The following is a 25919-nucleotide window of genomic DNA, read 5'->3' on the forward strand; positions in this document are numbered from 1 at the left end:
TAATGAGGGGGAGGGCCCGCACTTGGCAGTGAAGGCAAAGGCCCAGACTGGGGAGCCAAGATGTCTGTTGACAGTAGCAGAGGCACAGGGGGTTGACAGTGCCCAGCTGTGATGGGGACACAGAGGACAAACGCAGCCGACAGCACCTGCAGGGTCACTGGGGGGAAACAGAGACTTGTAGTTGCTTGGCAGTGATGGTGGTGGCAAGGAGTTGTGCTTGGTGAGTTGGGGGCCTGGGCCTGAGCCTGCACCGGCAGGACCATGCCCGGGGAACACCCTCCTCAGAGGCCTTAGAGTCATTGTACTTGGCAGTGAAGACCAATTCTTGAGCATGGCGGACGCTCAGTACACTTGATGAGTGGGTGAATGGGTTAGGAGGACCTCAGACAGGCTGCAGGGGGCCTGAGCTGAGGACAGAGACCATCTCCTTGGTAGCAAAGGGAGATATTTCCACAGGGCCACGTTTTAGGTCTCCTTGGCCTTCCCCAAGAGGCGTCTGCCCTTGTGTATACACCGCTGCCCCCAAGAGCTCATTCAGGGGTTTCACATGTTGGCAGAGAGCTGGGGGCCCCGAGGGGCAGCTGGCTCAGGCACTGATGGCCTGGGGGGCTGGGCTGTCCCTGGAAGCTTGGCCAGGAGCCCTGAGGAGGACAGGCGTTCACTTCCTGAGCCTTTGCGCACAGGAGAGCCGTCCCCGGCTGCTCGTTGAGGCAGAGAGGGTTGGGAGGCTGAGAGTGGGCGGCCCCGAAGTCCTAGTCGCCGTCCACCTCCTCCTGGGGGGGGACCCAGCAAGGACACCTGGGATCGTCCGGCCCGGGACAGGCTGGCATGGAGGGTTCGGGCAGGTGGGACAGGCAGGCGGGAGGTAGAGGCCCACGGACCCCGGGCCAGCAGAGGGCCACCTCGGACAGGCACTAGTGGGGAGGCTGGGGAACCTGCAGAGCGTCGAGCAGAGCGAGCAAGGAGGGCGGCTGGAGAGTCAGGGGAGAGGGGCAGAGGGCCCCGCTGGTGAGTCAGGGCGATGGCCACACTGGAGGTCACTGCGGCTGCCTGCAGGGGTGCGTGCACCAGTGGCTCCCACAGCACCGGCTTCCCGCTGAGCCGGGCTCCTGTGCCTGGGGCTAGGCCCCGAACACCCCGGGCCATGTCCCTGTCGTGTTGCACCAAGTGCTGCTCCATGGTACCCCCGCTGCTCCCTGGACTGGGCTCAGAACGCTTCCGCTGCAGCACGGAGTTCTTCTTGCCTAGACGGGGTCCCAGCGGGAGAAGGAGGAGAGGGAAGGAGTCCAAGGGGAAGGTCGGGTACCGGAGAGCAGGAGGAGAACAAGACGGAGGCAGAGGAGGGCAGCAGGGTGGGGGCGGGGATGGAGAAAGAGGGTCAGGGCCCGGTGTACAAGAGTACACATCAGAGATGGTGCGGGTCAGGGACAGGCACTCGGAGAAGGAGGACTCTCCGCATGGGGACTCCGGGCCGCATCTCCAGGGGCAGGAGACACTGAGTGACAAGGACAGTAAGACACGGTGTTGAAAGTCTCGTGGGGGCATCTGCTGAGAAAGGGTGGGCTGGGGTGTGACGCTGATGCCCTAGAGCCCGGGGCCCTGGGAGGCAGGGGCGCCTTGCCATGGGGTGGGGCGGGGGTACAGCCAGGACCCCGGGGGCAGGCAGACCAGCCTCACCGATGCGGCGCAGCCGATCCATGGCCACGGTCTCGAAGGCCCGCCGCATCATGGGGAACTCCTCCAGCACCGCGTTGAAATGGTCCACGCTGAGCGAGTAGAGGCGGCAGTAGGTGTCTGCCCGGACGCTGGCCGTGCGTCGGCCGCGTGTCAGCAGACAGATCTCTGTCCGAAGTGGGAGAAGACCCTCAGAACCGCCGGCCCCAGATTCCCTCGTGCTCCTCAGGCTCCTCCCCACCCACACCAGGGTCCCTTAAAAACCCCAAGTGTTGTCTTTCTCCACAGGCGCCGTTACAATCCCTCGCACTCTCTCCAGACTGAAGCTGACTAACGGTGGGTCTTTTCGGCTCCCACGCGCCTGGTTTTCCCGCTCCATTTAACTCATACCCACTCCCCTGCTCTGGCCCAAGGGGCAGGCCAGGGGCAGCGGATGAAGTCCAAGGGCAACCGAGGAAAGCAGTGCCCAAGGGCAAAGGGCAACACGACGGGGGCCAGAGGGCAGCAGGTGGTTTGGGGTCCAAGACAGGGCAGAGGCTCAAGCGGCCCTGGGCAGCCTCTGGTGGAACGGCCCCCAGGGCCCTGGCCTGACCCTTGCATGGTGCCGTGGGGGCATACCCCCCGGGAGCTCCCAAACCCAAGCCCCTGGACCAGCAGGGCTTTATTCCTGTCTTTCCTCCATCTCCTAGGGTCCTTGGGTTTCACTGCTTTGGGATTCTACAAGGCCCGCTGGCCCAAAATCGTGAGGCTGGCCACACACCAGACTCCCTTAGGAGGCAAGTTAGAGCCGCGGAGCCCCAGGCCCCGAGACTCTGGGTAAGCGGGCCTGGGGGTTCTGCACACAGCCAGGCAGGGACCCTGATCCAGGGGAGCAATTGCCCTCTGGCTTCTGCTCCAGTCCCCCCATCCTCCCCGAGGCCTGCTGACCCCCAAAGTAGGATCCGTCAGTGAGGCGGGTGTCCCGAGCGCCGCGCGCCAGCACACTGAGCAGCCCATGCTGGATGAAGTACATCTTCCTGCCCACGGAGCCCTCACGCACCACGAGGTCCCCCGGCTGGAAGACCTCAAAGCGCAGCTTGGTGAGCACGGCCGTGACGAAGCTGGGGTCAGCGTGGGCAAACAGCGGCATGTGGGCCACCAAGCCCCGGCACGTGAAGTTGATGATCTCCTGGACAGGGGAGGTGCCTGTCAAGCTGGTGGTGCCCCCTGCCCCGAGGATCCCCCCTTGAGCTCATGCGTTCCCAGAGGCCCCACCCCAGGGGCCATGGTCTGCCAAAGGACAGGGATGCTGCAGTCACCCTGGGACAAGCCCTAAGCTCCTGCCTTCAAAGCTCTCCCATAAGCCCCTGCAGGACCGTCCCCCGAAAACAGAGATCCCTGCGGCCCCTCCCCATAAGACCTTCCAGAAAGACCCTAGTCCCCATAAGCCCCCCACAGTCCTGGCTTCTGATGCGGTCCTCCGCAGGCCCCGCTCCCTGCAGCTGCGCCTATGGACCAGCAGCCCCTAGCACGGAGGGTGCCCCACAGGCCCCGCCCCACCTCCCGAAGCGGCTCGCTCAGCTCCCCCAGGATGCTCTCCTCGTCGAACATCTTCCCCTGGTAGCGGTGCTCGTAGTACTCGTGGATGCGCTGCCGGGTGTCGGCCGGCAGCTTGTGGAAGGACATGTACTGCTCCACCTGCTTGTACTGGAGGGCCAGCCAGAGGCCCGTGGGCGGCGGACACAGAGCCAGGAGCAGGGCAGGCCACGGGTGGGGGGGGGGGCGGATATGTGGAAGGATGACCACAGGCACCGGGCAGATCCGAAGGGGTGAAACACAGAGACACGAGGGCAGACAGCGGGTCATGGGGAAGACACACGGCACAGTCCCAGGAAAACCCAGACGTGGGCAGAGAAAGGTCCAAGGATAGGGACATAGGTCCAAACAAGGAAATAGTTACACACAGGGGCACAAAGGGACACAAGGCAGGGAAGGGACATGGAGATCCAACAGGGGCATGTGTCAGAATCAGCCTCAGGCGGGGCTGTCCCACCTCTGCCGAGCTGCCATGCCCACCCCTTCCTTCTCTTGCCCCTGCTGACCTTCTCCTGGTACTGACGTCGGGAAGAGTCCAGGGACTGGATGAGCGCTGTGGCGTGGCCAATGAACATGGCGTAGCATGTGGCACCCACGATCATGCTGAGCATGGTGAGCCAGACGTCGGGCGTGCCCACAGGCGCCTGCTGCCCGTACCCGATGCACAGCATGTGGCTCATGGCCTTGAACAGGGCGTGGGAATACTGGCGCCCCCACGAGTGGTTCTGGAGGGCAGAGCGTGTCACCCAGCTAGGCACCTCATTCTCCTCCTGCACCCCCTATCCTTCGGTCCTTCCGCCTGCCCCCCCTCTGCTCCACACTTGGCTCTGGGGGCTTCCGGGGCAGACGCGGCCTCTCCGCAGCAGGGGGAGCCCTCCATGGCTGTGCCCCACAACACGAAATCCCCTCCTCTAGGCAGCCCCCCCTTCTCACCTCCCCACCTCCTTTATCGTCTCCCGCCTCCTGACCCTGGTGTTTGGGCAGAAGAGCCCAGAGAAGGCCCAAAGCGACAGAGCTGTGGGAAGTTCTCACCACCATGTGGTTGATGGCGACCCAGCAGTCGGGAGGGAAGTCCTGCAGCATGGGGACCAGGAACTGCAGACAGCCGTCCCAGTGGCACAGCAGCAGCATCATTCCAATGAGGTTGCCAATTCGCACCACGGCACTGGCCAGGTCATAGGTCATGTGAAAGATCTGAGGAGTCCGAGCAGCGGCTGCTGTGGGCAGGCCCCCCGGCCCCGCTGGTCCTCCTCTTCTGCCGAGCCCCAGCCCCCACGAATTTCCTTAAGTGCGACTGTTATTCATGCCTAGAGAGCCTCACAGCCCAACGAAGTCAGCTGTGTTACTACGCTCATCTTATGGATACGGGAAATCGGTGCCAGTCCTATGCCCAGAATCAGTGTCACAGCAGAAACTCAAAAAACTCTACTGCACAATCTGCCCAGGCTGCGCCCTCTGGGAGAGAGAAAGAGGGTGTTTCTCAGCGCAATGCACCCAAGGCGTGCACGCAGGCGTCCACGCTGACAGCACCCTTCCCCCCCTCCCAGAACACTAGCGGAGAACTTGCTGGGCTCCAGGCACTGTGCCAGGAGCTTTACCAGCATTACTGCCTTGAATCCTTACAAACTTCTCATACGTAAGTCTAACATCTTCATTTTATAGAAGAGGAAACCGAGTCTCCTATAGTAAATAGTCAAACGGGGTTAGGATCGCAGGCAACGAGATTGCAGGGCCCACTCTCGGAGCCCCCGAACTCTGCCCCCTTGAAGCTGCAACTCCAGGCCCTTCCTCGGCCTGCTCCCCTCCCAGTTCCTCCTGCCCTGCCAGGGGCCGGCTAACCTGCAGGCCTTCCTCCGCAGCTGTGCTCCACCCTCCTCCCCTCAGGGGCGTGGGGGGCCCACCCCCCGCCCCCACCACCCCCCAAACCCTCCTTGTGCCCCGCGTCTGCCCCACCATCTGTAGAGAGCCCGCCCAGCCGCCTCCCCGCATGAAGTCACCAGGAGCCCCACCCATAGCGCTGTCCCGGTGGAGTACGCGAGCCCCCGCTTCCCACCTCCCCGCCCCACCTCCTCCCACTGGTGGATGTAGCGGATGAGTCGGGAGAGGCGGAGCAGCCGCAGCAGGCTGAGGATCTTGGTGAAGCGAACGATGCGCAGGGCGCGCGCTGTCTTGTAGACCTCGGCGTCCAGTCGCGGCTCCAGCTCCACCACCAGGAAGATGTAGTCCACCGGGATGGACGAGATGAGGTCGACCAGGAACCAGGTGCGCAGGTAGCGCGACCGGATGGCCCGCGGGGCCAGCAGGATTTCAGCGCCCTCCTCAACCACGATGCCCGTGCGGAAGTTGAGCACCAGGTCGAGCAGGAAGAAGGTGTCCGAGAGGACGTTGAAGACGATCCAAGGCGGGGAGTTCTCCTCCTTGAAGAAGGTGATGCCCACAGGCAGCACAATGAGGTTCCCCACCATCAGCAGGAGCATGGTCAGGTCCCAGTAAAACCTAAGGTGGGGGCGGGACGGGGAGTGAGACCGCGAGGTGGCCCCAGCCAGACAGACAGCAGGGAGGCCAGCGCGGCCACCGCTGGGGAACGTGATGACCCTTCACAGCTGGGGGGGCGGAAGGTGGGACCACCATCTGGGAAAACAGTCTGGAATTATCTAATAACCTTGCACATTTGCATTCCCTGCAACCCAGCGGTTCCATTCTAAGTAACTGACACTCCAGGGAAGCATGTGGTCCAGGAGAGACACATGGGGATGTCTGCAGCAGCATGAAATCTGGAATTAATCCGAAATGTTCATCGGTACAAAAATGTGGATAACCAGACTAAACAGCGTGGAGTCATAGACAGTGATATACTCTTGCCCCGGGAGGACCCATAGCCACAGCCCACAGCACCAGTGCACCGCACTGCTCTAGCGCTCAGCGAAAGAGAAAACAAAATGATACATACTGAGGGGTCCCACCTGCACAAACGTCAAACACAGGCAAGACTAAACTGCATTATTTAGAGATTCACAGAAAAGTGGTGAAACTACTAAAAAAAAAAAGTAAGGACATGGATGTCACAGAAATTAGAATAGTAGGTTAGGGCAGGGGTTGTGAGAGCAGTAAGGGAGCTTCTGGGTATGGGCAAGGTAGTCTCTCCTTGTTGGGCGGCTGTTACACGCGGGTGTGTTTTGTGGTTATGTATACATGTGTGTATGTACGTGTGTGTATATGTGCGTGCACACACATGTATTTTGAGTATATATGCAATAGAATATTCCAGCATAAACTGTACCACTATGTAGATGTCCACTGTATCTGTACCTACTGGAAAGGTATCTCTACTGTATATATCCCACTACACACACACAGATCTCTCTAATATGTATAACATATACGTAATGTCTTACTATGTACGTGCTTTATGTCACTATCGTTAAATATTTTTAAAGTTAAAAAAAGATAAAGTAGGGGCGCCTGGGTGGCTCAGTGGGTTAAACCTCTGCCTTCCGCTCAGGTTGTGATCTCAGGGCCCTGGGGTCGAGCCCCGCATCGGGCTCTCTGCTCTGCAGGGAGCCTGCTTCCCCCTCTCTCTCTGCCTGCCTCTCTGCCTGCTTGTGATCTCTCTCTGTCAAATAAATAAATAAAATCTTAAAAAAAAAAAAAGATAAAGTACCCCATGCTAACCCCACAGTGTTGTCGAAAACATACCCCCTGAGACAATGGATAAGACAGTGCTGTACAAGCACTAGCTGATTTTGTGACTCACCCACCTTTTGTTCCCAGATTTCTGAAGAGGTTGCTGCTTTTCCATCTCCAGCTCTCTGCCCATTCCTGGTCTAGGACTTCACGCCCTCCCTGCCCCAACCCTCCTTCCCAACACAGCTGGACCCATGGTTCCTGGTTCTCTGTTGGGATCTGCTCGCCTATGTTCCTGGGTGGGGTGCTCTGTTCTGCTTCCCCTCTGAACTGAGCTTTTTAGGGATGGTCCACCCCACCCCACAGCCCTTCAGACAGGGTTGCACCCAGAGAGGCTCCATAGGAGATCCCGAGGCAGCAAAGCTTAAAGCTCTGCACTCCTTTCCTTCCCTAATCCCTCCATGCCTGCTAGTGCTCTGGCTGAGCCTAGGCAAGGGCACTGGCAGGAGAGGGCCACACGGCTGCGGTGGGATTGTGGAAAGAGGAGGTCAGGAGGAAGCTAGGTGACGCCTTCATTCAGAGATCACTGGACCTTCTAGGGCCCCCATTAGCTATGGTGGTTTTATTTCCATTTTTAAAGATCTATTTACGTATTTGAGAAAGAGAGAGGCAGGGGGAGGGGCAGAGGGAGAGGAAGAGAGAGTCTTAAGCAGACTGAGTGCTTAAGGAGCCTGATGTGGAGCTCGATCTCACAACTCAGATCACGACCTGAGCCGAAACCAAGAGTTGGACGCTTAACTGGGGGCCACCCAGCACCCCAGCTATGGTGGTTTTAATTCCAGGACACACCTAATCACAGCATCAAACCAGGGCCCAGCCCCTTCCGAGTCTGACTACAAAATCAATCTCTTCAGCTTCCGAAAGAAACATGGGGGCTCCGAAATGCAGGCCTCCAGGAAGCCCCTCAGAATGTGTGCTTTCCATCAACAACAAATCCTTGAGCCCCTCCTCCTCCACCCCCTGGGCCACTGGAGAAATCCTGTACTGTGAGCTTGGGGAGGAGAGGAGAGGAGGGCTCGCCCAGCCGTGGAGAATCTTCACAGCCTGACTCACAGGCAGTCACAAGCCTAGCGGGTGATGCAGGAGAGAGGACAGGGAAGAAGCATGATAATAAGGGGGCATATAGCTTCTGGGGTTACATCTGAGGGTGACGTGGAGGAGGGGAGGGAGACCACCGGAGGCTAGAACAGGTGCCCGGGTGAGGTGGGAATAAGGCAGTCAAGAGGGGAGAGGAAGGAACAATGGGAGAAAGAGGAGCATTTAGGGAGAGTGTGTGGTTGTGGACTCGAAGTGCTGTCCAGGTCTCCTACTGTGTTCCCAGGCTCCTGATTCACGCCTCACCCTTCCTGCTCATTCTGCTCCCCACCTTACGTGCTTTGGACACATCCTTGCCTCCTCCAAAAGCTGTCCTTCATTTCCCCCAAGGACAGGACTGCTCTCCTCCCCTAGCGACCTTGATGTAGAGGTACAGCCTGCTGGGGACTATGAAATAGCCCCACCTCCACCGTCCGTCCCTACGTCTCTCTGATAGTCACCTGGGAGGGCGGCGGTGCCCCAGCGCTGCTGCCTCCATCGCTCAGAGTCGCGGCCCTGCCCCGCGGCATCCCGCCTTCAGCACCAGGGACAGCGACAAGAACGGCTGCTGCCCCCCGCCCCCCCCTTCCTCGGGGTAGCCTGTCCTGCTGACCTGTGCCGGTGCTGGGGGTGCAAGGGCGAGGTGGGAGATACGGGAGCTCGGCTTCTCCCTCAGGCTGACCCCGAGCCGTGGAACATGACATAATTTCCCAGATCCCCAGCAGACAGGACTGCAGGAGGCAGTGGTCCCTAACTCCCGTAGATCCTGTGGTCCAGGGGGAGTGCCGGGTTCCCCGGTGTCTGCTCTGGTGTCAGGGCACCGAGGGCCTCCGACTGGGAATCCCTCGCCCAAGAATTCCCAGGCTAGATCGGGGGAAGTGACTCTGTCATCCCACCCCAGGACCCCTGGGCCGGAAATGGAGTGTCCGTGGAGCGGGGGCGGACCCTGCCCCCGTGTCGCGGCCCCTGGGGGTGGGATCTGTGTCCCCCGCCCTCCTTGCCGGGCCCCCAGTACCGGAAGTCGCTGTAGGGGTGGATGATCCAGGCCCCCGCTGACTTGACCCTCTCCTGCTCGATTTCCACTGCTTTGTGGCTGCCAAACACGCGAAGGGAGAACTTGTTGACCGTGGGCTGGAGCAGCGTCCCGAGCTGCCTCCGCTTGGGCTCGGGCCCCGACGCGGGCCCGGAGAGCGGTCCTGAGGCCGCGGCCGCAGGCGCGGGGGCAGCAGAAGGCGCCGCCTCCAGCCCAGGGGTCGCCCGTTCGTCGGCCCCCGTCGTCGGCCGCTGCTCTGCCTCCATGATGCCCGTTGGCTTATAGGCTTGGACTCGTAGACCCGGCCGCGGCCATCCCGGACCCCGGCCCCTCCCGGAGTGCGGGCTCCGAGCTGCCGGCGCGCGGGGCGGAGGGGGTGTGTGCGCCAGAGTCGCCTGCCGGCTGCCGACAGGTTGCGCGGCGCCCCCTGGCGGGAGCCGCCTCCGGAGGGGGCGGGGCCAACGAAGCCCGCCTCCTGGGAAGACTCTGGCGTGGGCGTGGCCTGGCAGGTGGGGGCGCAGCTCTAAGCGCAGGAAGAAGAGGAGGCGGGGAAACGCAAGCCAAAGTCACGGAGGGGGCGTGGCCTAGCGTCGGTGGGGTTTTAGCCAATAAGCGCCAGGGAGGCGGAGTCGCCCGAGTGGCGGGAAAACCGGAAGGTAGTTGAAGGTCCCCGGGCGGGCGAGGAATTGAGGACCAGTGGAAGAGGCGGGAATGGCCGCTCTTACTCACGGACTTCGGGCATTTCACCTTCTTTCTCAACACTCCCCCAGGCATATTCCTTTCTTTCCGTCTCCTCCATCCCCCTCTCCCTAGTGTTTCATTTCCGAGGTCATCGCGCCAGCCTTCACCAAGAGTGACCCTACCCGTCACGGAGTGGACGCTGAGGACACAAAGATGAATACCCGGGTCCCAGCCACAAAGCCCGTCTCGCCCATGCCCGCATACAGACACAAGAGCTAGAAGCTCCTAAACATCTCGAATTCCTCCCCCCGCTTTGATGGCCCACCTGGGAAGCCGGGCCTCCGGTCCTGCTGAAATGCTGTGCTCTGCCTTGCCCCCAGCACTCTGCAAATACTCTTCTGCGGAACATTCCTGTCCAGCTCCTCCTGACGGCTGGCTCCCAGGGCAGCTCTTCTAGGAAACCCAGAAACACGTTGCCAAGTCTCCTTTCCCCAGCCGGGGTCTGGTCTAGGCTTCCTACAGCACGCCCGAAGGCGGCGGCCACGAGGCTTTCTCTCCCATTGCACCCGAGGGCTCTGAAGAACAGGGGTCTTGCACCCGGCACAACGCCAGACCTGCCGGACACCTGCAGGACACGCAGTCAGTGCCTGCTGCGCACACGGACGGTCTGGGAGGGTGTTGGTGGAAGAGGAAGGGACCCTCCAGTCGTCCCGTCAGCCCCCTCATTACGCTTCCTCTCTTATTTTCGGGAACCTTCCCTAAACCACTTCTGGCTAACTCATCTCATGGCCATCTGACTATCCCCCATCCCTGTCCCCTCCGATAAGTCCCGACTTGCACGTAGTCTTACTCGAGCTACGCCAGCTTTCTGTTGTAAGATTGTATTCATTCATTTGACAGAGACACAGCGAGAAAGGGAGCACAAGCAGGGGGAGTGGGAGAGGGGGAAGCAGGCTCCCGGCTGAGCAGGGAGCCGGATGGGGGGCTCGATCACAGGACCCCGGGATCACGACCTGAGCCGAAGGCAGACGCCCAACGACGGGGCCCCCCAGGCGCCCCTCGAGCTAGGCTTTCTTTTCCCTTTGGGACTGTTTCTGCGTCCAGTTTGTGTCAAGGTCTCCTTCTCTTTCCTTTTTTTCCTTTTTCAGTTCAGCTGGTTAACCACTCGCGTACCCTCGTGTGCGACCTGTGAGTTGGGGGCTAAGAGCGGTCGCGGGACTTCCCCTCCCAGCACCTGCTTCTCCGTCCCTCCGTCTCTCATCCTCTCCTCACGGCTGCACCCCGACCCTCACGGGCATACCGCTTGTCCAGGGCAAAAGCCGGGTGCCCCTGTGCTGCGGTTAGGTGGCCCGACGGCTCTGAGGACTGGGTATCTGCAGACTCGGCGGGAGAGTCAGACCTCACACCAAGCCTCAAAAAGTGTGCGGAGCGCCGGCGCCCTTTACACCACAACGTCCGGGTTCCTCTCCAGCCCGCACAGCGCGCGGAGTCAGCCGCACAGGGTCCCGACTAGGGCACGCACCCAGGACGGAGAGGGCAGCCAGGCCCCAGGACCGCCAGCCCGCAGGATCCCCCGCGCCCCGCCCCCGCGCCCCGCCCCCGCGCCCCGCCCCCGCGCCCCGCCCCCGCGCCCCGCCCCCGCGCCCCGCCCCCGCGCCCCGCCCCCGCGCTCCCACGGCCGCGCCCGCCAGCTACGCGAGGACGCGGCGGCGTGCGCGCCGCCCTGGGGGCGGGGCCCGGGGTCACTGGGAGGTGGTGCGTGCGTGCGTGCGTCCGTGCGTGCGTGCGTGCGTGCGTGCGTGCGCGCTCGCGGTGGCGGCGGCGGATCGGAGAGGCCAGAGCGGGAGACCGAGCTGGGATCGGGCCCCGGGCGGGGGCGGTGCGAGCGACGCCGAGCGGACCCTGGGGGCGGGGACGGAGCCGGGGCGGGCGGGACTGGAGCGGAGCCCGGGAACGAGGCGGGAGGTCCCCGGGTCTCGGGTCGGGGGGGTGGAGCCGCACTTCGTCGCCGCGGGGGTGCCGGGACTCCGGCCGCAGTGCCGCCGCCATCACGGACTTCCTGTGGGACAAGCGCACGGGCCTCGCCGCCAGAACGGTGAGCGCGCGGGCTTGCGGGCCGCGGGGCCGCGCGGAAAGATGGCGACCGCGGAGCGGGCGGGGGCAGAGTGGGGTTGGGGGCCCGGCCGCGGGGCGCGGGGAGAGGAGGCGGGGAGAGCCCTGCGGGGCGGCGGAGGTGAGGAGAGGGGAGGTGAGGAGCAAGACCGGCCTGCCCCGAGTGGACCCGGGAGGCCCTGTGGGAGCCCGGGAGGGGCCGGAGTCGGAGGGGGCGACGGGGTGGGGATGGGAGGGGCTCCAGAGACGGAAGGGAGCGCAGCCCCAAAGTTGGACCCAGGCTGGGGGCGCGGGGGACGCCGCTGACGTCCTGGGAGCGCAGGCAGAGTTGGACTCGAGAAGTCGGTCCTGGGTTTTCCGAGTGGGAAAGGAGGGTGGGGGGAGGCGTGGAGATGAGAAAGGTCAAGTGCAGCCGCCTCGGGGTGGGGGGCGGCTGTGAGGAACTTGGGCGCGGTGCGTTGTGCGACGAGACGGTTACGAGGCTGCGCCCCGCCAGGTGGGAGTACCTGGGGAGCCCTGCGCCCGCACCTTCGCTGCAGGCCTAGTTAGACCCGCGCCGGATCCGGTGTCCCCTCCTCGGTGTTCGGTCGGGCAGTAGCGCCCGGAATGAAAGCCAGATGTTGGAGTCATTAAGCCTTTCCACACCTCATGGCCCCCCAAGACTTGCGTCCCTGGGTGTGTGTAATTTATTTTGTTCTCATATCCTCATCTTCTGGATTGTGAGGGTGATTTGTCCGTGGTTTTTTCCTTTAAGGAAAAAAGTGCTTGTGCACCGTGGTCTTTCAGTTCCAGCAACGAGCTGGAAGGGAGCGTGATGCTAATTAAACACGGTTATTCAGTAATTCCTAAACACGAGAGGGGAGGAGCCAGATGGGAAGCCGACTGCAGCCTGGGGCCCCGGTATTACAAACTTTTAAGGGGGAGCTGGCCAGTGATGTGAGAGGTGATGAGGGCAGTTCAAGGGGTCAGACCGAAAGCCCTGGAACTTCCTTGTATTTGGTGGATGTCGCTATCTGCAGAAGCCTGGTAAACTGCGTTCTTGCCACAGAATGCCTAGTGGTCTGCTTGGGAAGACAGAGATCTGGTCCTAATAACTGTAGAACGTTTTTCACGATTGTGTATCCTAAGATGCTACTGTGTCGAGCTGTGAGGAAGCGCGGAGTGGGGCAGATGTGGTGTAGCTGCCAGCCAAGGACAAACTGGCCATCTCCATCAGTTACTCAGCCTCCCTTTCAATGAGCTGGGGCCCAGACCTGAAGTGCTTCCTGCAGCCTCGATTGAGGAGAGTCTGTGGAACAATGAGATGAAGAGGCTGGCTGGGGTGGGGGGTGGGTGCTCCTGGAGTTTCCCACCAGCATTCGCAGACGACCCATACCACACTCCGCTCAGGAGAAGTTACGAGCACGAGGAAGGCCGAGGAAGTTGTAGGTTGTGAAAGGAGTAAAAGGGCTCAAGGCAGCTCAGCGTCTCTGGAACAGCCAGGCCTCGGAGCAGAATCCTGGAAACGCAGAGCTTCTCCCCACTATTTCTGTTTTTCCTTCCCTTCCAGATGCCTCATCCCCGAAGGTACCATTCCTCAGAGCGAGGCAGCCGGGGCAGTTATCATGAGCACTATCGGAGCCGAAAACATAAGAGACGAAGAAGCCGCTCCTGGTCCAGTAGCAGCGACCGGACACGGCGGCGCCGGCGGGAAGACAGCTACCATGTCCGTTCCCGGAGGTGAGGTTTCAGGAGGGGAAACTCGGGTCTGGGGTCATTCACTCGTTTATTAAACAAAGATTTCATGGTTACACACTGAGCAGTTGGATAACGTGATATTCGAGACTGTTACTGGAGGTGGCCAGTTGTGCTGTGTGGGTTCGTGTAGAGGAAGTAGGTCGTAGGAGCTGAGGAAGCGTCCAGCGGGTTTGGTGGGAGCGCGGCAGGATGAGTAATTCAGGGAAGTTTCCTCGAGAACTTGCCATCTAAGCTCGTCTCAGGCCGAGGGAAAGGAGGCCCACACAGAAGGCGAGGGTCTAGAGGGAGCTACTGACCTAACAAAAGACAAAGTCAGGTCTGCTTGGTTTCAGTGACAGCAGCGTGTTCTGTGGGAGGGGCAGGGTAGGGGCAGTTTGGAGCAGAACCGGATGTTAGGACAGAAATGGCTCTTTGCTCCATTCGTTGTAGGGGAACGGAGGGGAGGCCCCCAGAGGCAATAGTTCTGTCGGAGTCTGTCCGCAGGCCTGGGTGACATGGCGCTGCGGGGTCCTCCTCTTCCGTCTCTGGTCCTTGGTCCTCAGAGTGGCCGAGAGCAGGTTTTCTGGTAACGCCACTTGTCCCGTCAAGGCAGGGCTTGTTCCGTCCTGTGTGAGGACCGTGGCCAGAGCCGGCGCAGCTAGTGGCTGTGTGTTGTCCCCCAGCAGTTACGACGATCGCTCGTCAGACCGGAGGCTGTACGACCGGCGCTACTACGGAAGCTATCGGCGCAACGGTTGCAGCCGGGACCGGGGAGAGGCCTACTGTGAGCCCGACTACCGGCATTCGTACGAGTACCACCGGGAGGACAGCAGCTACCGCAGCCAGCGCAGCAGCCGCAGGAAACACCGGCGGCGGAGGCGGCGCAGCCGGACTTTCAGCCACTCGTCTTCGGTGAGTGCTGGCACGGGCCCCTCCTCTCCCCACTCCTCTTCAGCCCTCTAGAACCCCGGTAAGTTCTTGGCCGAGTGTGGGGGCATGAACGCTGGCGTGGGTGCTGAGTCTGTCGCCTCTCTTGGAAGCCCTCCAGCTCTTGGAGGGCCCTGGACCTGCTCTGGCCCTGGATGGGCACCGAGCGTTTGTGAACCCCAGTGCCCTCCTTGCCATGCTGGGCTGACTGCGTGGGAGAGTGGCTCCTGTGTCCCAGAGGCTTCTGCTCTCTCGTGGGGACCTTGCTTGTGAATAGCCTTTTTCCCCACAAGCTCTGGGCTCTCTGGCCCCCTCAGTAGGTGGGCTTGGGTGGGGGCAAAGGGAGATCTGTGCCTGTCTGGAAGGGCATTGTGTAGAGCATGGGGTTGTGGGTGACCCTGGCAACGACACCACTTCTCTGCTCTGCCGGTTCCTCTCCCTGTTCCCGTTTTGGGTTTGGGGACCTGGGATTTTGCGCCGTTCTCTCTTCTCACCCCAATCCGCCTTACTGCATCTGACGTGTTCCCTTCCACTGTCCCCCATCATCGTCTGTCCCCCCTGGCTGGGCGCCTGTGACCGGTGACCCCTCCACCACCCACCCCGCCTCCCTCCGGCCCCCGCTCCGACACCTGGCTTGCTCCGACCCCCCCCGCCCCCCGACAGCAGCACAGCAGCCGGAGAGCCAAGAGTGTAGAGGACGACGCTGAGGGCCACCTCATCTACCACGTCGGGGACTGGCTACAAGAGCGATGTACAAGCCGAATCGTAACGATCCTATAGCCTGTAATGGTCCCATAGCCATCCCAACGTCCCGAGCCAACCCGTCACAGCCTCTGGCCTTTCCTCAGTGGTGTTGTTTATCTGGGTGGTTTGAGTTGCTGTTGAGAATTGACCTCTGCTGTCCACTCCCAGCTCTCATGGCCCCTGGGTTAAAGGTGGTGGGAATCACGCAGGGGTGTTCTCCCCCTGTGACCATCTGTATCTGTTCCCCTTTCCTTCATCTCCTCACCCCAGGTTGCTGTACCCCTTTTTCTTCCTACTCAGCTCATTCCCCACTTTCTCTCCCTCCCTCTCCCCGACCCTGCTCTTTTTCATTTCAGATGAAATTGTAAGCACTTTGGGAGAGGGGACCTTTGGCCGAGTTGTACAGTGTGTCGACCATCGCAGGTAGCTACAGCTCCTTTCCTCCCTGCTCCGTATCTGCGAGGCATAAAGAGGTAGTGAGGGTCATCTGGGGCTTTTTTGCTGATTAGCCAGAGGTAGGATTTCTTAATCCCCGGACGGTCCCATTCAATCTGGGATGTTTTGGCGACCCGGCAAATGCCCCTTGTGCCGTCCAACAGGGGTGGGGCTCGAGTTGCCCTGAAGATCATTAAGAATGTGGAAAAGTACAAGGAAGCAGCTCGACTTGAAATCAATGTCCTGGAGAAAATCAACGAGAAGGACCCTGACAACAAGAAGTAAGCCAGCAAAGGAGTATGTGGGGAGCCTGAGAGGCCCCACTCCTACACCAGAGTACCTTCCTGGTCTCGGTTAGGCAGGCAGGGGAGTCCTAGACCTTCTCATCCATCCATTCTTTGCTCATCATCTTAGACTAGTAGAACGGTAGGGCCGGAAGGGAGGGTCTGACATGTGTAATCCGTTCCCTTTGTTTCTGGGGCAGTCAGAGTGCTCTGCAGTTTGGGCCTAGCCCAGGATGGCCTCTGTAGGGCTGTGCCCTGGAAATGGCTCTGAGACTGGGAATTCGCATTTCCATCAAAAAATCATTTGAGCTTTCTGTGCTGATGAGGCCCCAGACATTTGTACGTACCATTTCTGTCCGTGGACTTCTGTAAGCTAAGTGTAGAATAAGGCATGAAGCAAAGACACAGGAAGACAGTATGAACATGGACCTGCTGGTGGCTGGTGGTCAATGAATTCGGGAGTGGGAGCTGGGGTCAGGGTTTAGGAATGACAGTTTGACAATTCAGGGTCTACGCTGGAGCCTGGAACCCCACTTTTCAGCCAGGGGAATCGTTTTAACTATTTAAAACGATGCGGGAAAATGGTTTGAAGTTTGGTAGGTAGTATCTCTCTCCTTGGGTCTGCCAGAAAGGCTATCCCGCCGCGGAATTGAGTTTTGTTGGTGGTGCGAGCTGGCACGTTTTCACACAAGCGGGTGGAATCAGCAGCTTTGCGGCCCCTCCTTGCCGGAGGGGTGCTGGGCGCAGGGGAGCTCAACGGACCTCCCCCTCCCCCATCTCTCTTCTCAGCCTCTGTGTGCAGATGTTTGACTGGTTTGACTACCATGGCCACATGTGCATCTCTTTCGAGCTTCTGGGCCTTAGCACCTTCGATTTCCTCAAAGACAACAACTACCTGCCCTACCCTGTCCACCAAGTGCGCCACATGGCCTTCCAGCTGTGCCAGGCCGTCAAGTGTGAGTGCGGCGGGCCGAGGTGGACTTGGGGCAGCCCCTCCCTCTGCTGGACCTCCTCTGTGTCCCTTTACACTGGCGGAGCCCTGTACCTGTCCACCCGATTACCTGTACTTCTCTTACCATTGCGTTGACCGCTCCCTCACTTGACTCGGTGACCCGTGTCCTCACCGTCCCTGAGGAGTCCTATCCCGCTCCAGTCGAACAGGAGCCGGGGAGAAAGCTTTGGAAATCAAAGCATTGAATTACATCTTTTTTTTTTTTTCTCATTTTCCTTCCTCGGGAAAGTGTTCAATCAGGCTGCGAGCACAGAGAGACAGAGACTTCCCACGCTAGAGGTTTATGCTTGTCCACACTGAGGTGCTCCGTTTCCAACAGAGCAGGTGGCAGCAGGGACGAGTGCGACCAAGGGGCCCTGTGGGGGATCCAGACAAGCACCTGGTTCCTCTGGGGTTTTCACGACTAAGCAGTTTTACAGAGTTGAATTCACAGGATGTCAGGCACGGATGTCAGAAGACGGAAACAGCGCGTGGCAGACCCATGTGCGTCAGTTGAGGGTTGCGTCCGTGTCTTAGCGGCGGAGCGCAGGGTGTCTTAGAGCAGGCATCTCACCTGGAGGTGGAGCCGAGAGCGCCGAGCAGCTCTGGGCCTGTTGGTCAGACTTGGGATCGCCGGTGCCACTCAGCCCTGGCCACCTGGACCAACCTTGACTTGGCCTTCTCCCCTGCAGTCCTCCATGACAACAAGCTGACCCATACGGACCTCAAGCCTGAAAATATTCTGTTTGTGAATTCAGACTATGAGCTCACCTACAACCTAGAGAAGGTGAGAGGGGCCGGCAGCCGTGCCACTTGTTTCTCATAGCCCCGTTCCCTCCCCTCCGCTTGCTCCCGTGTTCTCTCCCAGTCTGGCCCTGGGGAAACCAGAGTAGCAGAGTAGAAAGGGAGAAGTTGAAGAAGACTTAAGTTGGAGGAAAACTTGGGAGGAGGACCTCTGCTAACCTTCCAGTAGAGTTCAGATGCTTCTAAGATCCTTTTGTTTAGACTTTCTTCTCTGTAAGGGAAGCTCAGTTCTCTTGACCTATTTTCAGAAACCCTGTATACCAGTCACTTGGAAAAAGTCAGACGCATAGGGGCTTTCCTGCTGTGTCACGATCATCCCTTCATCCTCTCCCATTCCTAAATTACCTGCGGGACACGGGGGAAGCTGTAGGGCACGTTGTCAGTGTGTATGGGACCAAGCAGGAGGTCAAGGTGCTGCTTTCAGGTCTGAAAGCACTTTAGAGAATTGTGGTAAGAGTCTTGGTCCGAGGTGGCTGGGGTCCATCCCCTTCCTGCTGTGCTCCTAGAAGCGAGATGAGCGCAGCGTGAAGAGCACGGCGGTGCGGGTGGTGGACTTCGGCAGTGCTACCTTTGACCACGAGCACCACAGCACCATCGTCTCCACTCGCCATTACCGGGCACCAGAGGTCATCCTCGGTGAGCGGGGCGAGTGGGGGACCATGGTTGTCCAAGTATGGGAGCGTGGGTGGTGGGGTGGGGAGGGCCCCCTAATCACCCTAATACCTTGTCCCTCTTGTCCCCACCCAGAGCTGGGCTGGTCGCAGCCTTGTGACGTGTGGAGCATAGGCTGCATCATCTTCGAGTACTATGTTGGTTTCACACTGTTTCAGGTGAGTGGGGGGCACCTTCTGTAGCCCCCTGGCGTTCTTCTACCTGGTCTTGTCTGCTCCCTCCACCCCGCTTACTGTTCTGGAAGCTGGCCCTCAGCAGCCTGTTCCCAGTCCCACGCTCAGTTCTGTCTGTTTCCCAGACCCATGACAACAGAGAGCATCTAGCCATGATGGAAAGGATCTTGGGTCCCATCCCTTCCCGGATGATCCGAAAGACAAGGTGAACCTTGAGGGGGTGGGGAGGGACTTGAAACTCTTTTCCTTTTTCTCCACAAAATCGCTCTGTTTCACATCATTTTCTTCTTTCTTTGAAACCTCCCCCCTCCCCCCACCGCCCAGCTACTCAGATGGGGGATTAAGGGCAGTATCCCACTACAAAAGGAAACTCCTGACCCCTCAACCTTCCCTTCCTCTGTAGGAAGCAGAAATATTTTTACCGGGGTCACCTGGACTGGGATGAGAACACGTCAGCTGGGCGCTATGTTCGAGAAAACTGCAAACCGTTGCGGGTGAGCCACGGGGTGAGGTGGCACCTCCCCCCAGAGGCCATTCCCTTCCCAGGGGCTTTGCCTCTGGACGGCCCCTTGTGAGCAGTGTTGTTAGGAAGGAAGGGGGAAGCTGAAAGAAGACACCTTTGGTCAATAGGAGAGAGAAGAGGGAGTGGTTTTGTGAAGGGAAGGAGGTTAGACAGCCATGTCTTTCTTGAGCCAACCAGAGACCAAAGCCATGTCCTGGCTTCTTGAGGTCAGACAGGAAAGGAAACTCCCTTTGAAGAGCTTGCATGTTGGTGAGAAGCTAGAGAGCAGCACGAAGTTGACAGAGATACGCACGTAGAACTCTCCGGGAGTGTGAAGGAAGTGATTATGCATGTGGGGAGGTATGCGGAGCAGTAACGTCAGAAATGCTGGTCACGGTGTGCTCGCAGGAAGGCAGTATTCGTGACAGTGTCCTCGGAGGTTGGATGCTAGGGCCTTGAAGGGAAAGGCAGCACTTCCTTGTAGGGCACCGTGCCTCACCTTTTTCCTGCCCTCCACCACCAGCGGTATCTGACCTCAGAGGCAGAGGAACACCACCAGCTCTTCGATCTGATTGAAAGCATGCTGGAGTATGAACCTGCTAAGCGGTTGACCTTGAGCGAAGCCCTTCAGCATCCTTTCTTCGCCCGCCTTCGGGCTGAACCACCCAACACCAAGTTGTGGGACTCCAGTCGGGATATCAGTCGGTGACGATCAGGCCCTGGGCCCCCCTGCATCTCCTCCAGCAGTGGGTGTCCAGTCCAGGACACTGGTGCTTTTTTATACAAGAGAACAGAGCCGGAGCCCGCCCCTTCCTCCTGGCTCCCTGTATACCTGTGAATATGTGAAATAGTGTAAATACGTTAGGACTTGGACCTGTCGCGCCCTCCCCAGCCTTGAACAGAACGCTGTTCCGTCCCGCACACGTCCCGGCCTCCCCTGCCCCCGCACAGTGGCGTTGGATGGGGGCAAGAGGCGGTAACCAGGTGGCACCTCTCCCATGTTTTATAAGGAATTTTGTACAGTCTTTGTGAAATAAAAATGACGTGCTTCATCAGACCTCCACCCCTTGAGTTTGAGCTGTGGGGCGCTGGGCTGCAGGGATGGGAAGATTGGCAGCCCTCCCGAGTTTAGGGATGAGGGGTCCATCTCACCCTCCCGAGGGTCCCACCTCCCACCAGCCCACCGCCCGTGAGTCCCTCTCTGGTGATGCGGGGTGGGGCGGGTGCTTCTGCCAACAGGCGAGCTGAGCCGGGGAAGTTCCGGCGGCGGTGGCCACCGGGCGGGAGCCCAGCCTAGCCGGAAGCCCGCGGAAGGAGAGCCGCCCGCGTCGGACGCGGGGCCCCCGCCTGCCGTCTCGCCCGAGCGGGCCAGGAACCCGCCGCGGGGCCTGCCGGGAGCTGTAGTTCGTCGGTGGGCGGGGAGGCGGTCCCTGGCGTCACGTGGGGCGCCCCCGTCGGCGCCGTGAGCCGAGGCGCAAGCGCAGCGCGCCGCCGCTGCGGGGATCCTCGGGGCCCTTCCGGCCTTCGCGGCCAATCCGTGCGTAGCCGAGCGGGTGGACCGGGAGGAGCGGAGGGAGCGCCGGGAGCCGCCGCCGCGCAGGGGCGTGGAGGGCAGGGGCGGCCCGGGCCGCAGTTGCAAACATGGCTCAGAGCAGAGACGGCGGGAACCCCTTCGCCGGGCCCGGCGAGCTTGACAACCCCTTTCAGGTGACGCGCGGGCCTTCTCTGGCTAGCTCGGTGGACTCTGCTCGGTTCTGGACGGGCCCGCTTGTCTTACCGGTCCTGACATTTGTTTCGGGGAAGGGCCGCCACGTGGGGGTGACGGTGACTCCAGACCAGTGGGCACCCTGGGGGGCGGGCCCTGCCCCTATAAGGAGCCGGTGCTGGCAGTGCGGGGTGAAAGATTGGGGGCAGGTGTTGGGACAGCAGCTTGGCCTCCGACATGCAGTCCTCGCAGCCACAGGCGTCGGAAGAGGCCCCAGCGAGTTCCCCCAGAGGCACCAGGTGCCAGCTGAGCCCAGCTCTGCCCACAGGACCCAGCTGTGATCCAGCACCGACCCAGCCCGCAGTATGCCACCCTTGACGTCTACAACCCTTTTGAGACCCGAGAGGTGAGGCTCTGGGCGGCACAGGATGGCAGGGAAGGGGAGGGTGCGCCTGTAAGCCCGCTCTGTCGGGTACAGGGGACTTCTCTGCATGCAAACGGTCTTAGCCCCGGGAGAGAAGCCAGTCTGCCATGGCTTGCCTAACCCTTCTGGGGACACGAGGGCGAACGATCCCGTTTGAACTCTAAGCCTCCGTCCCAGGAGGGCTTGGAGACTGGCGACGCCTGGACCAAGGCTTGTGTCTGGGAGGCTTCTCTGAAGAAAATACAGAATGGGGCTGGTAGGAGTTGAGGGGAAAACCAGTTATGCTTAGGGGTGCATTTGGAGGTAAGAAATGAGGAGGACCAGACCTGTTTGTCCCACAGAATAGAAAATTCTAAGAGCTTTAAAAAGTGAAGGGGGCGGTTTGGTGGATGAGTGCCTTGAGTCCTGGTCAAGGGATGGGATGTGGGGGCTGATGAGGGCTGCCGCAGCTTAGAGAAGACCTAGTTCTCTCTCAGAGGTTCAGCTCTCTTGGCGGGGAGCCTGGGGAACGGGTTCGGGATCTCAAGGTCCTCAAGCAGGCTCTAGACACCTGCATTGGAAGGGACTAGGTGGTCCCTAAAGTCTTTTCCAAAATCAACAGCCCCCACCAGCCTATGAGCCTCCTGCCCCAGCCCCGTTGCCTCCACCCTCGGCTCCCTCGTTGCAATCCTCAAGAAAGCTCAGCCCTACAGAACCCAAAAATTACGGCTCCTACAGCACCCAGGTAAATAGGGGGCCAGGATGGCAGTGGGGGTGTGGGGAACTGGTCTGGGCCCAGGACTCACATCTCCCGCTGCGGGTCCTGGGCAGGCTTCAGCTGCAGCAGCCACCGCTGAGCTGCTGAAGAAGCAGGAGGAGCTCAACCGGAAGGCAGAGGAGTTGGACCGGAGGGAGCGGGAACTGCAGCATGCCGCACTGGGGGGCCCGGCTGGTAAGCGGGTTCTGGGGTGGGGGCACTGAGGACGACGGGGAGGCATTGGACACTCTTTTTTCCCAAAGATCTTATTTATTCATTTGACAGAGAGAGACACAGGGAGAGAGGGAACACAAGCAGGGGGAGTGGGAGAGGGAGAAGCTGATTCCCTGCTGAGCAGGGAGCCCGATGCGGGGCTCGATCACAGGACCCCGAGACCATGACCCGAGCTGAAGGCAGATGCTTAATGACTGAGCCACCCAGGCACCCCCATTTGATACTATTTATTTATTTATTTATTTATTTATTTTTAGAAATTTTTTTTTTTTTTTTTTTTAAAGATTTTATTTATTTACTTGACAGACAGAGATCACAAGTAGGCAGAGAGGCAGGCGGCGGCTGGGGGGGGGAAGCAGGCTCTTCACCGAGCAGAGAGCCCGATATGGGGCTTGATCCCAGGACCCCGAAACCATGATCTGAGCAGAAGGCAGACTCTTAATGACTGAGCCACCCAGGCGCCCCCATTTGATACTTTTTAAAAAATATTTTACTTATTTATTTGAGAGAGAGAGAACGTGAAGGGGGAGGGTCAGAGGGAGAAGCAGACTCCCTGCTGAGCAAGGAGCCCAATGCTGGACTGGATCCCCTGACTCCAGGATCATGACCTGAACTGAAGGTAGTCTCTTAACCAGCTGAGCCCCCCGGGTGCCCCGACACTTTTGAAGGAGCAAAAAAACCCTAGGAGTGTGGGCTCTGGAGCCACATTGCCGAGTGTGAATTTGGGCGCTCTTATTTACTGCGCATGAGCTCTTAGATAAGTTCCTTGATTGAGTGCTTTGGTTTCCTTACTTATAAAACAAAGGTAACATTTGTACCTTTTTGACAGGACTTTGTGGCAGTTAAATAAGGTCATTCATACAGAGTGCTGGGCATAGTGCTTAGCAGTTGTAAATAGTAGTAAACACTGTCAGCGCTGGTTTTGCTCCTCTCCCACTCCCACGTCTCCTTGGATCCCGAGTTGGAGAATGGAGAGAGAACCTGGGGTGGAAGGGAGGGGCGATTCCTTTGTGGGTCTCTGCCTCAAGTCTCGGGTCCTCCTGCTCTCTCTCTGCCTTACAGCTCGACAGAACAATTGGCCCCCTCTACCTTCTTTTTGCCCGGTCCAGCCCTGCTTTTTCCAGGACATCTCCAGGGAGATCCCCCAAGAATTTCAGAAGACCGTGTCTACCATGTACTACCTCTGGATGTGTGAGTAGTGAGAAGCCTGTTTTAGAGGACCAGTAAAGGAAGTGACCTTGACATCTTTCCTGCCCTCAAGCCCACCCGCCTAGAACTCAGATTTTCATCTCTGCTCTTTTGAGTTGAAAGCTAGTTTCTCCAGGAATTTTCCTGGGTGACTCCTTTCATAGGAGTTCTCCCATCTTCTAGAAAACATACGATCTTGTCCTTTTCCCCTTTCTCTTGTTCTCCTGCAAAAACGTTTTCTGAGTCCTTTATTTTTTTTTAAGATTTTATTTATGTATTTGACAGACAGAGATCACAAGCAGGCAGAGAGGCAGGCAGAGAGAGAGAGGGAAGCAGGCTCCTCGCTGAGCAGAGAGCCTGATGCGGTGCTCGATCCCAGGACCCTGGGATCATGACCTGAGCCAAAGGCAGAGGCTTTAACCCACTGAGCCACGCAGGCGCCCCTCTGAGTCCTTTAAATGTCTTTGCAAAGGTGATCATGTGTGATAGGGCTCTGTCTCCGCGGCTGAGTGGAGGATTCTGTGGAGGCAGAAGCTTCTCTTCTGTACTCTGCAGCGTTTGGTGAGGGTTTTGTGATTGCCGGCCATGCTCATTGTCCTGTATGTCCGTCCCTCAGGTAGCACGCTGGCTCTTCTCCTGAATTTTCTTGCCTGCCTGGCCAGCTTCTGTGTGGAGACCAGCAATGGCTCGGGCTTTGGACTCTCTATCCTCTGGGTCCTCCTTTTCACTCCCTGCTCTTTCGTGTGCTGGTACCGCCCCATGTATAAGGCTTTCCGGTAAGTTGAGGGGCGGGACTGGTGGAGAACCTGGGATGGGCCCCACAGCTCCTGCTCCTGCCCTGACTCTTCTCCCACTCTCCCTGGTTTTCCTGCCCACAGGAGTGACAGTTCATTCAATTTCTTCGTTTTCTTCTTCATTTTCTTCGTCCAGGATGTGCTCTTTGTTCTCCAGGCCATTGGCATCCCAGGTTGGGGGTTCAGGTCTGTGAGGCTGCCCTCCAGCCCCCCCCCGCCCCGCCCGCCCGCCATCCCTCCCCTCATTCCTCTAGACCGAGTCAGCACAAGGTCCTGGGGTAGGATTTGCTCAGAAGAAGGAAATGTGGTTTTGATCCCCAGAAGGTGCTTGTTGAATGCAAGAGACAGGACCTACCCAGTCAGAACTCTAGACAGCCTAGGTGTGGGGGAGGAAAAGTACCTGTGGTCAGAGCTGGCTTCCTAGAGGAAGCGCCCAAGAGTGCTTCTGAAGAGGGGGTGGGGCCTCCTCCACAGAGAGGTCTGTTTGGACTGAGGATGTCTTGGAGGGGTCTGGAGAGGTAGGAAAACTTCGGGGAAGCAGGAATTAAACTTTGAAGAGAGTGAATCAGGTGTGGGATTGTGGTACTTGGAAAGTGCCAGACTGACTGACGGCCAGGGGGTGGAGGGAGCCCTGGTGGGTTGGGTAGGATGGGGCCCGCTTGCTGACCCTGGGGAGGCTGGGAGGACAGACGTGGGGGGTTGCCCCTCTTGACGGCCGGCGCTGTCCCTTCTGGCAGTGGCTGGATCTCGGCGCTGGTGGTGCTGAACGCCAACAAGGCGGCGGCCGCGCTCATGCTGCTGGTGGCCCTGTTTTTCACCGGCGTCGCGGTGCTGGGGATCGTGATGCTCAAGCGGGTGAGGGGCTGCGCCAAGGTCATGGGCCCCGGGGGCCTGGGAGGGGCACTCTGGAGGCCCAGGAGGGCGCGGCGCCCGGGCCGGGCCCAGATCTGGGGGGGGGGGGGGGGGGGGGGGGTCATCCCTGCCCTCTCCTTGCAGATCCATTCCTTGTACCGCCGCACCGGGGCCAGCTTCCAGAAGGCCCAGCAGGAATTCGCGGCCGGGGTCTTCTCCAACCCCGCCGTGCGAACCGCCGCCGCCAACGCAGCCGCTGGGGCTGCCGAGAATGCCTTCCGAGCCCCGTGACCACCGACCCCCCGGCCGCGACGCCCCGGCCCTGCCGCTGGAGGGCGCTCCCTCCGCCTCCGCCCCCCACCCCGTCCTGGACGTCTCCGGGACTCGGTGAGACGTCACGACTTGGGGTCTCCTCTCTGGTGCCCCCAAGCCCGCAGCCACGACTGCTGACCCTGACTTCGGGGTGCGGGGAGCCCACGGGGACCCCGTCTCGCTTCCCCCGCCACCCCCCGATTAGGCCACACTACTGCCAGCCCTTACACACCCCACCCGACTCCCCTCCGCTGTGCCAAGGCTGTGCTTCGGTTATTTAAATAAAGAGAAAGAGGAACTGGAACCGAGTCCCCGTTTCCGGGATCTTTATTGGGAGCGAGGCCGCTGGAAGGGAGAAGGGAGCGTGGCGAGGACGGGAGCGGAAGCAGAACGTGACCCCGGAGGGGGCGGGCCGTGGCGGGCAGGGCTGCGGAGCCCGCAGGGGCTGCTGAAGGGCGAGGCGCGGGCCCGGGGCCCCAGAGACCGGGCGGGGCTGGGGTCGGACCCCTGACCCCGGGAGGCCCGCGGAGACCCACGCCCGCCTTAACCCGGCCCGCGGGCCCGCCCTACTCCCGCCCCACTCCCGGCCCGCG

General features: G+C 59.9%; 3 protein-coding genes across 10 annotated transcripts; 2 read left to right on the forward strand and 1 right to left on the reverse strand.

Annotated features, from left to right (window-relative positions):
* Positions 1–14: 14 nt before the first annotated feature.
* HCN3 (hyperpolarization activated cyclic nucleotide gated potassium channel 3) lies at positions 15–10513 on the reverse strand. 5 transcript variants are annotated; one of them, XM_047705378.1, is made up of 9 exons: positions 10047–10513; positions 9023–9899; positions 5316–5745; positions 4282–4443; positions 3756–3974; positions 3214–3360; positions 2602–2842; positions 1678–1842; positions 15–1244 (listed from the first exon to the last, which is right to left on the reverse strand). In XM_047705378.1, exons 2-9 carry the CDS (start codon positions 9304–9306, stop codon positions 544–546), a joined length of 2349 nt encoding a protein of 782 aa, XP_047561334.1. In that variant the 5' UTR covers positions 9307–9899; positions 10047–10513; the 3' UTR covers positions 15–543. The 5 variants fall into 5 exon arrangements, with proteins under 5 accessions (XP_047561334.1, XP_047561333.1, XP_047561335.1 ...); XM_047705377.1 differs by having other exon boundaries at positions 9023–9920; XM_047705379.1 differs by having other exon boundaries at positions 9023–9882; positions 10047–10112.
* Positions 10514–11518: 1005 nt separating this feature from the next.
* On the forward strand, positions 11519–20138 carry CLK2 (CDC like kinase 2). Of its 4 annotated transcripts, none has more exons than XM_047705160.1 (13): positions 11519–11816; positions 13383–13552; positions 14233–14461; positions 15140–15227; positions 15577–15643; positions 15820–15936; positions 16729–16895; positions 17623–17717; positions 18241–18370; positions 18482–18564; positions 18705–18784; positions 18983–19073; positions 19605–20138. In XM_047705160.1, exons 2-13 carry the CDS (start codon positions 13383–13385, stop codon positions 19788–19790), a joined length of 1503 nt encoding a protein of 500 aa, XP_047561116.1. In that variant the 5' UTR covers positions 11519–11816; the 3' UTR covers positions 19791–20138. The 4 variants fall into 4 exon arrangements, with proteins under 4 accessions (XP_047561116.1, XP_047561117.1, XP_047561118.1 ...); XM_047705161.1 differs by having other exon boundaries at positions 15143–15227; XM_047705162.1 differs by having other exon boundaries at positions 14236–14461.
* A 435-nt stretch (positions 20139–20573) lies between these two features.
* Positions 20574–25634, forward strand: SCAMP3 (secretory carrier membrane protein 3). Its single transcript, XM_047704997.1, has 9 exons — positions 20574–20788; positions 21115–21192; positions 21812–21934; positions 22021–22141; positions 23243–23371; positions 23985–24144; positions 24247–24348; positions 24900–25017; positions 25159–25634. The coding sequence occupies exons 1-9, from the start codon at positions 20723–20725 to the stop codon at positions 25303–25305; spliced, it is 1044 nt and encodes a 347-aa protein (XP_047560953.1). The 5' UTR covers positions 20574–20722; the 3' UTR covers positions 25306–25634.
* The last annotated feature ends 285 nt before the right edge of the window (positions 25635–25919 follow it).

Source organism: Lutra lutra, chromosome 15 (genome assembly GCF_902655055.1).
Source record: "Lutra lutra chromosome 15, mLutLut1.2, whole genome shotgun sequence".
NCBI classification, from domain to species: domain Eukaryota; kingdom Metazoa; phylum Chordata; class Mammalia; order Carnivora; family Mustelidae; genus Lutra; species Lutra lutra.

Excerpts from the sequence above, each read along its gene's own strand:
- CLK2 (XM_047705160.1), top strand. The coding sequence starts at position 13,383 with ATGCCTCATCCCCGAAGGTACCATTCCTCAGAGCGAGGCAGCCGGGGC. Across the intron at positions 16,896-17,622 it reads GCTGTGCCAGGCCGTCAAGT|TCCTCCATGACAACAAGCTG; the intron begins GTGAGTGCGGCG and ends TCTCCCCTGCAG. Across the intron at positions 18,565-18,704 it reads TTGGTTTCACACTGTTTCAG|ACCCATGACAACAGAGAGCA; the intron begins GTGAGTGGGGGG and ends TCTGTTTCCCAG.
- SCAMP3 (XM_047704997.1), top strand. The coding sequence starts at position 20,723 with ATGGCTCAGAGCAGAGACGGCGGGAACCCCTTCGCCGGGCCCGGCGAG. Across the intron at positions 21,193-21,811 it reads ACCCTTTTGAGACCCGAGAG|CCCCCACCAGCCTATGAGCC; the intron begins GTGAGGCTCTGG and ends CAAAATCAACAG. Across the intron at positions 24,145-24,246 it reads CCCATGTATAAGGCTTTCCG|GAGTGACAGTTCATTCAATT; the intron begins GTAAGTTGAGGG and ends TCCTGCCCACAG.
- HCN3 (XM_047705378.1), bottom strand. The coding sequence starts at position 9,306 with ATGGAGGCAGAGCAGCGGCCGACGACGGGGGCCGACGAACGGGCGACC. Across the intron at positions 5,746-9,022 it reads CACCCCTACAGCGACTTCCG|GTTTTACTGGGACCTGACCA; the intron begins GTACTGGGGGCC and ends CCCCCACCTTAG. Across the intron at positions 1,245-1,677 it reads GGATCGGCTGCGCCGCATCG|GCAAGAAGAACTCCGTGCTG; the intron begins GTGAGGCTGGTC and ends GACCCCGTCTAG.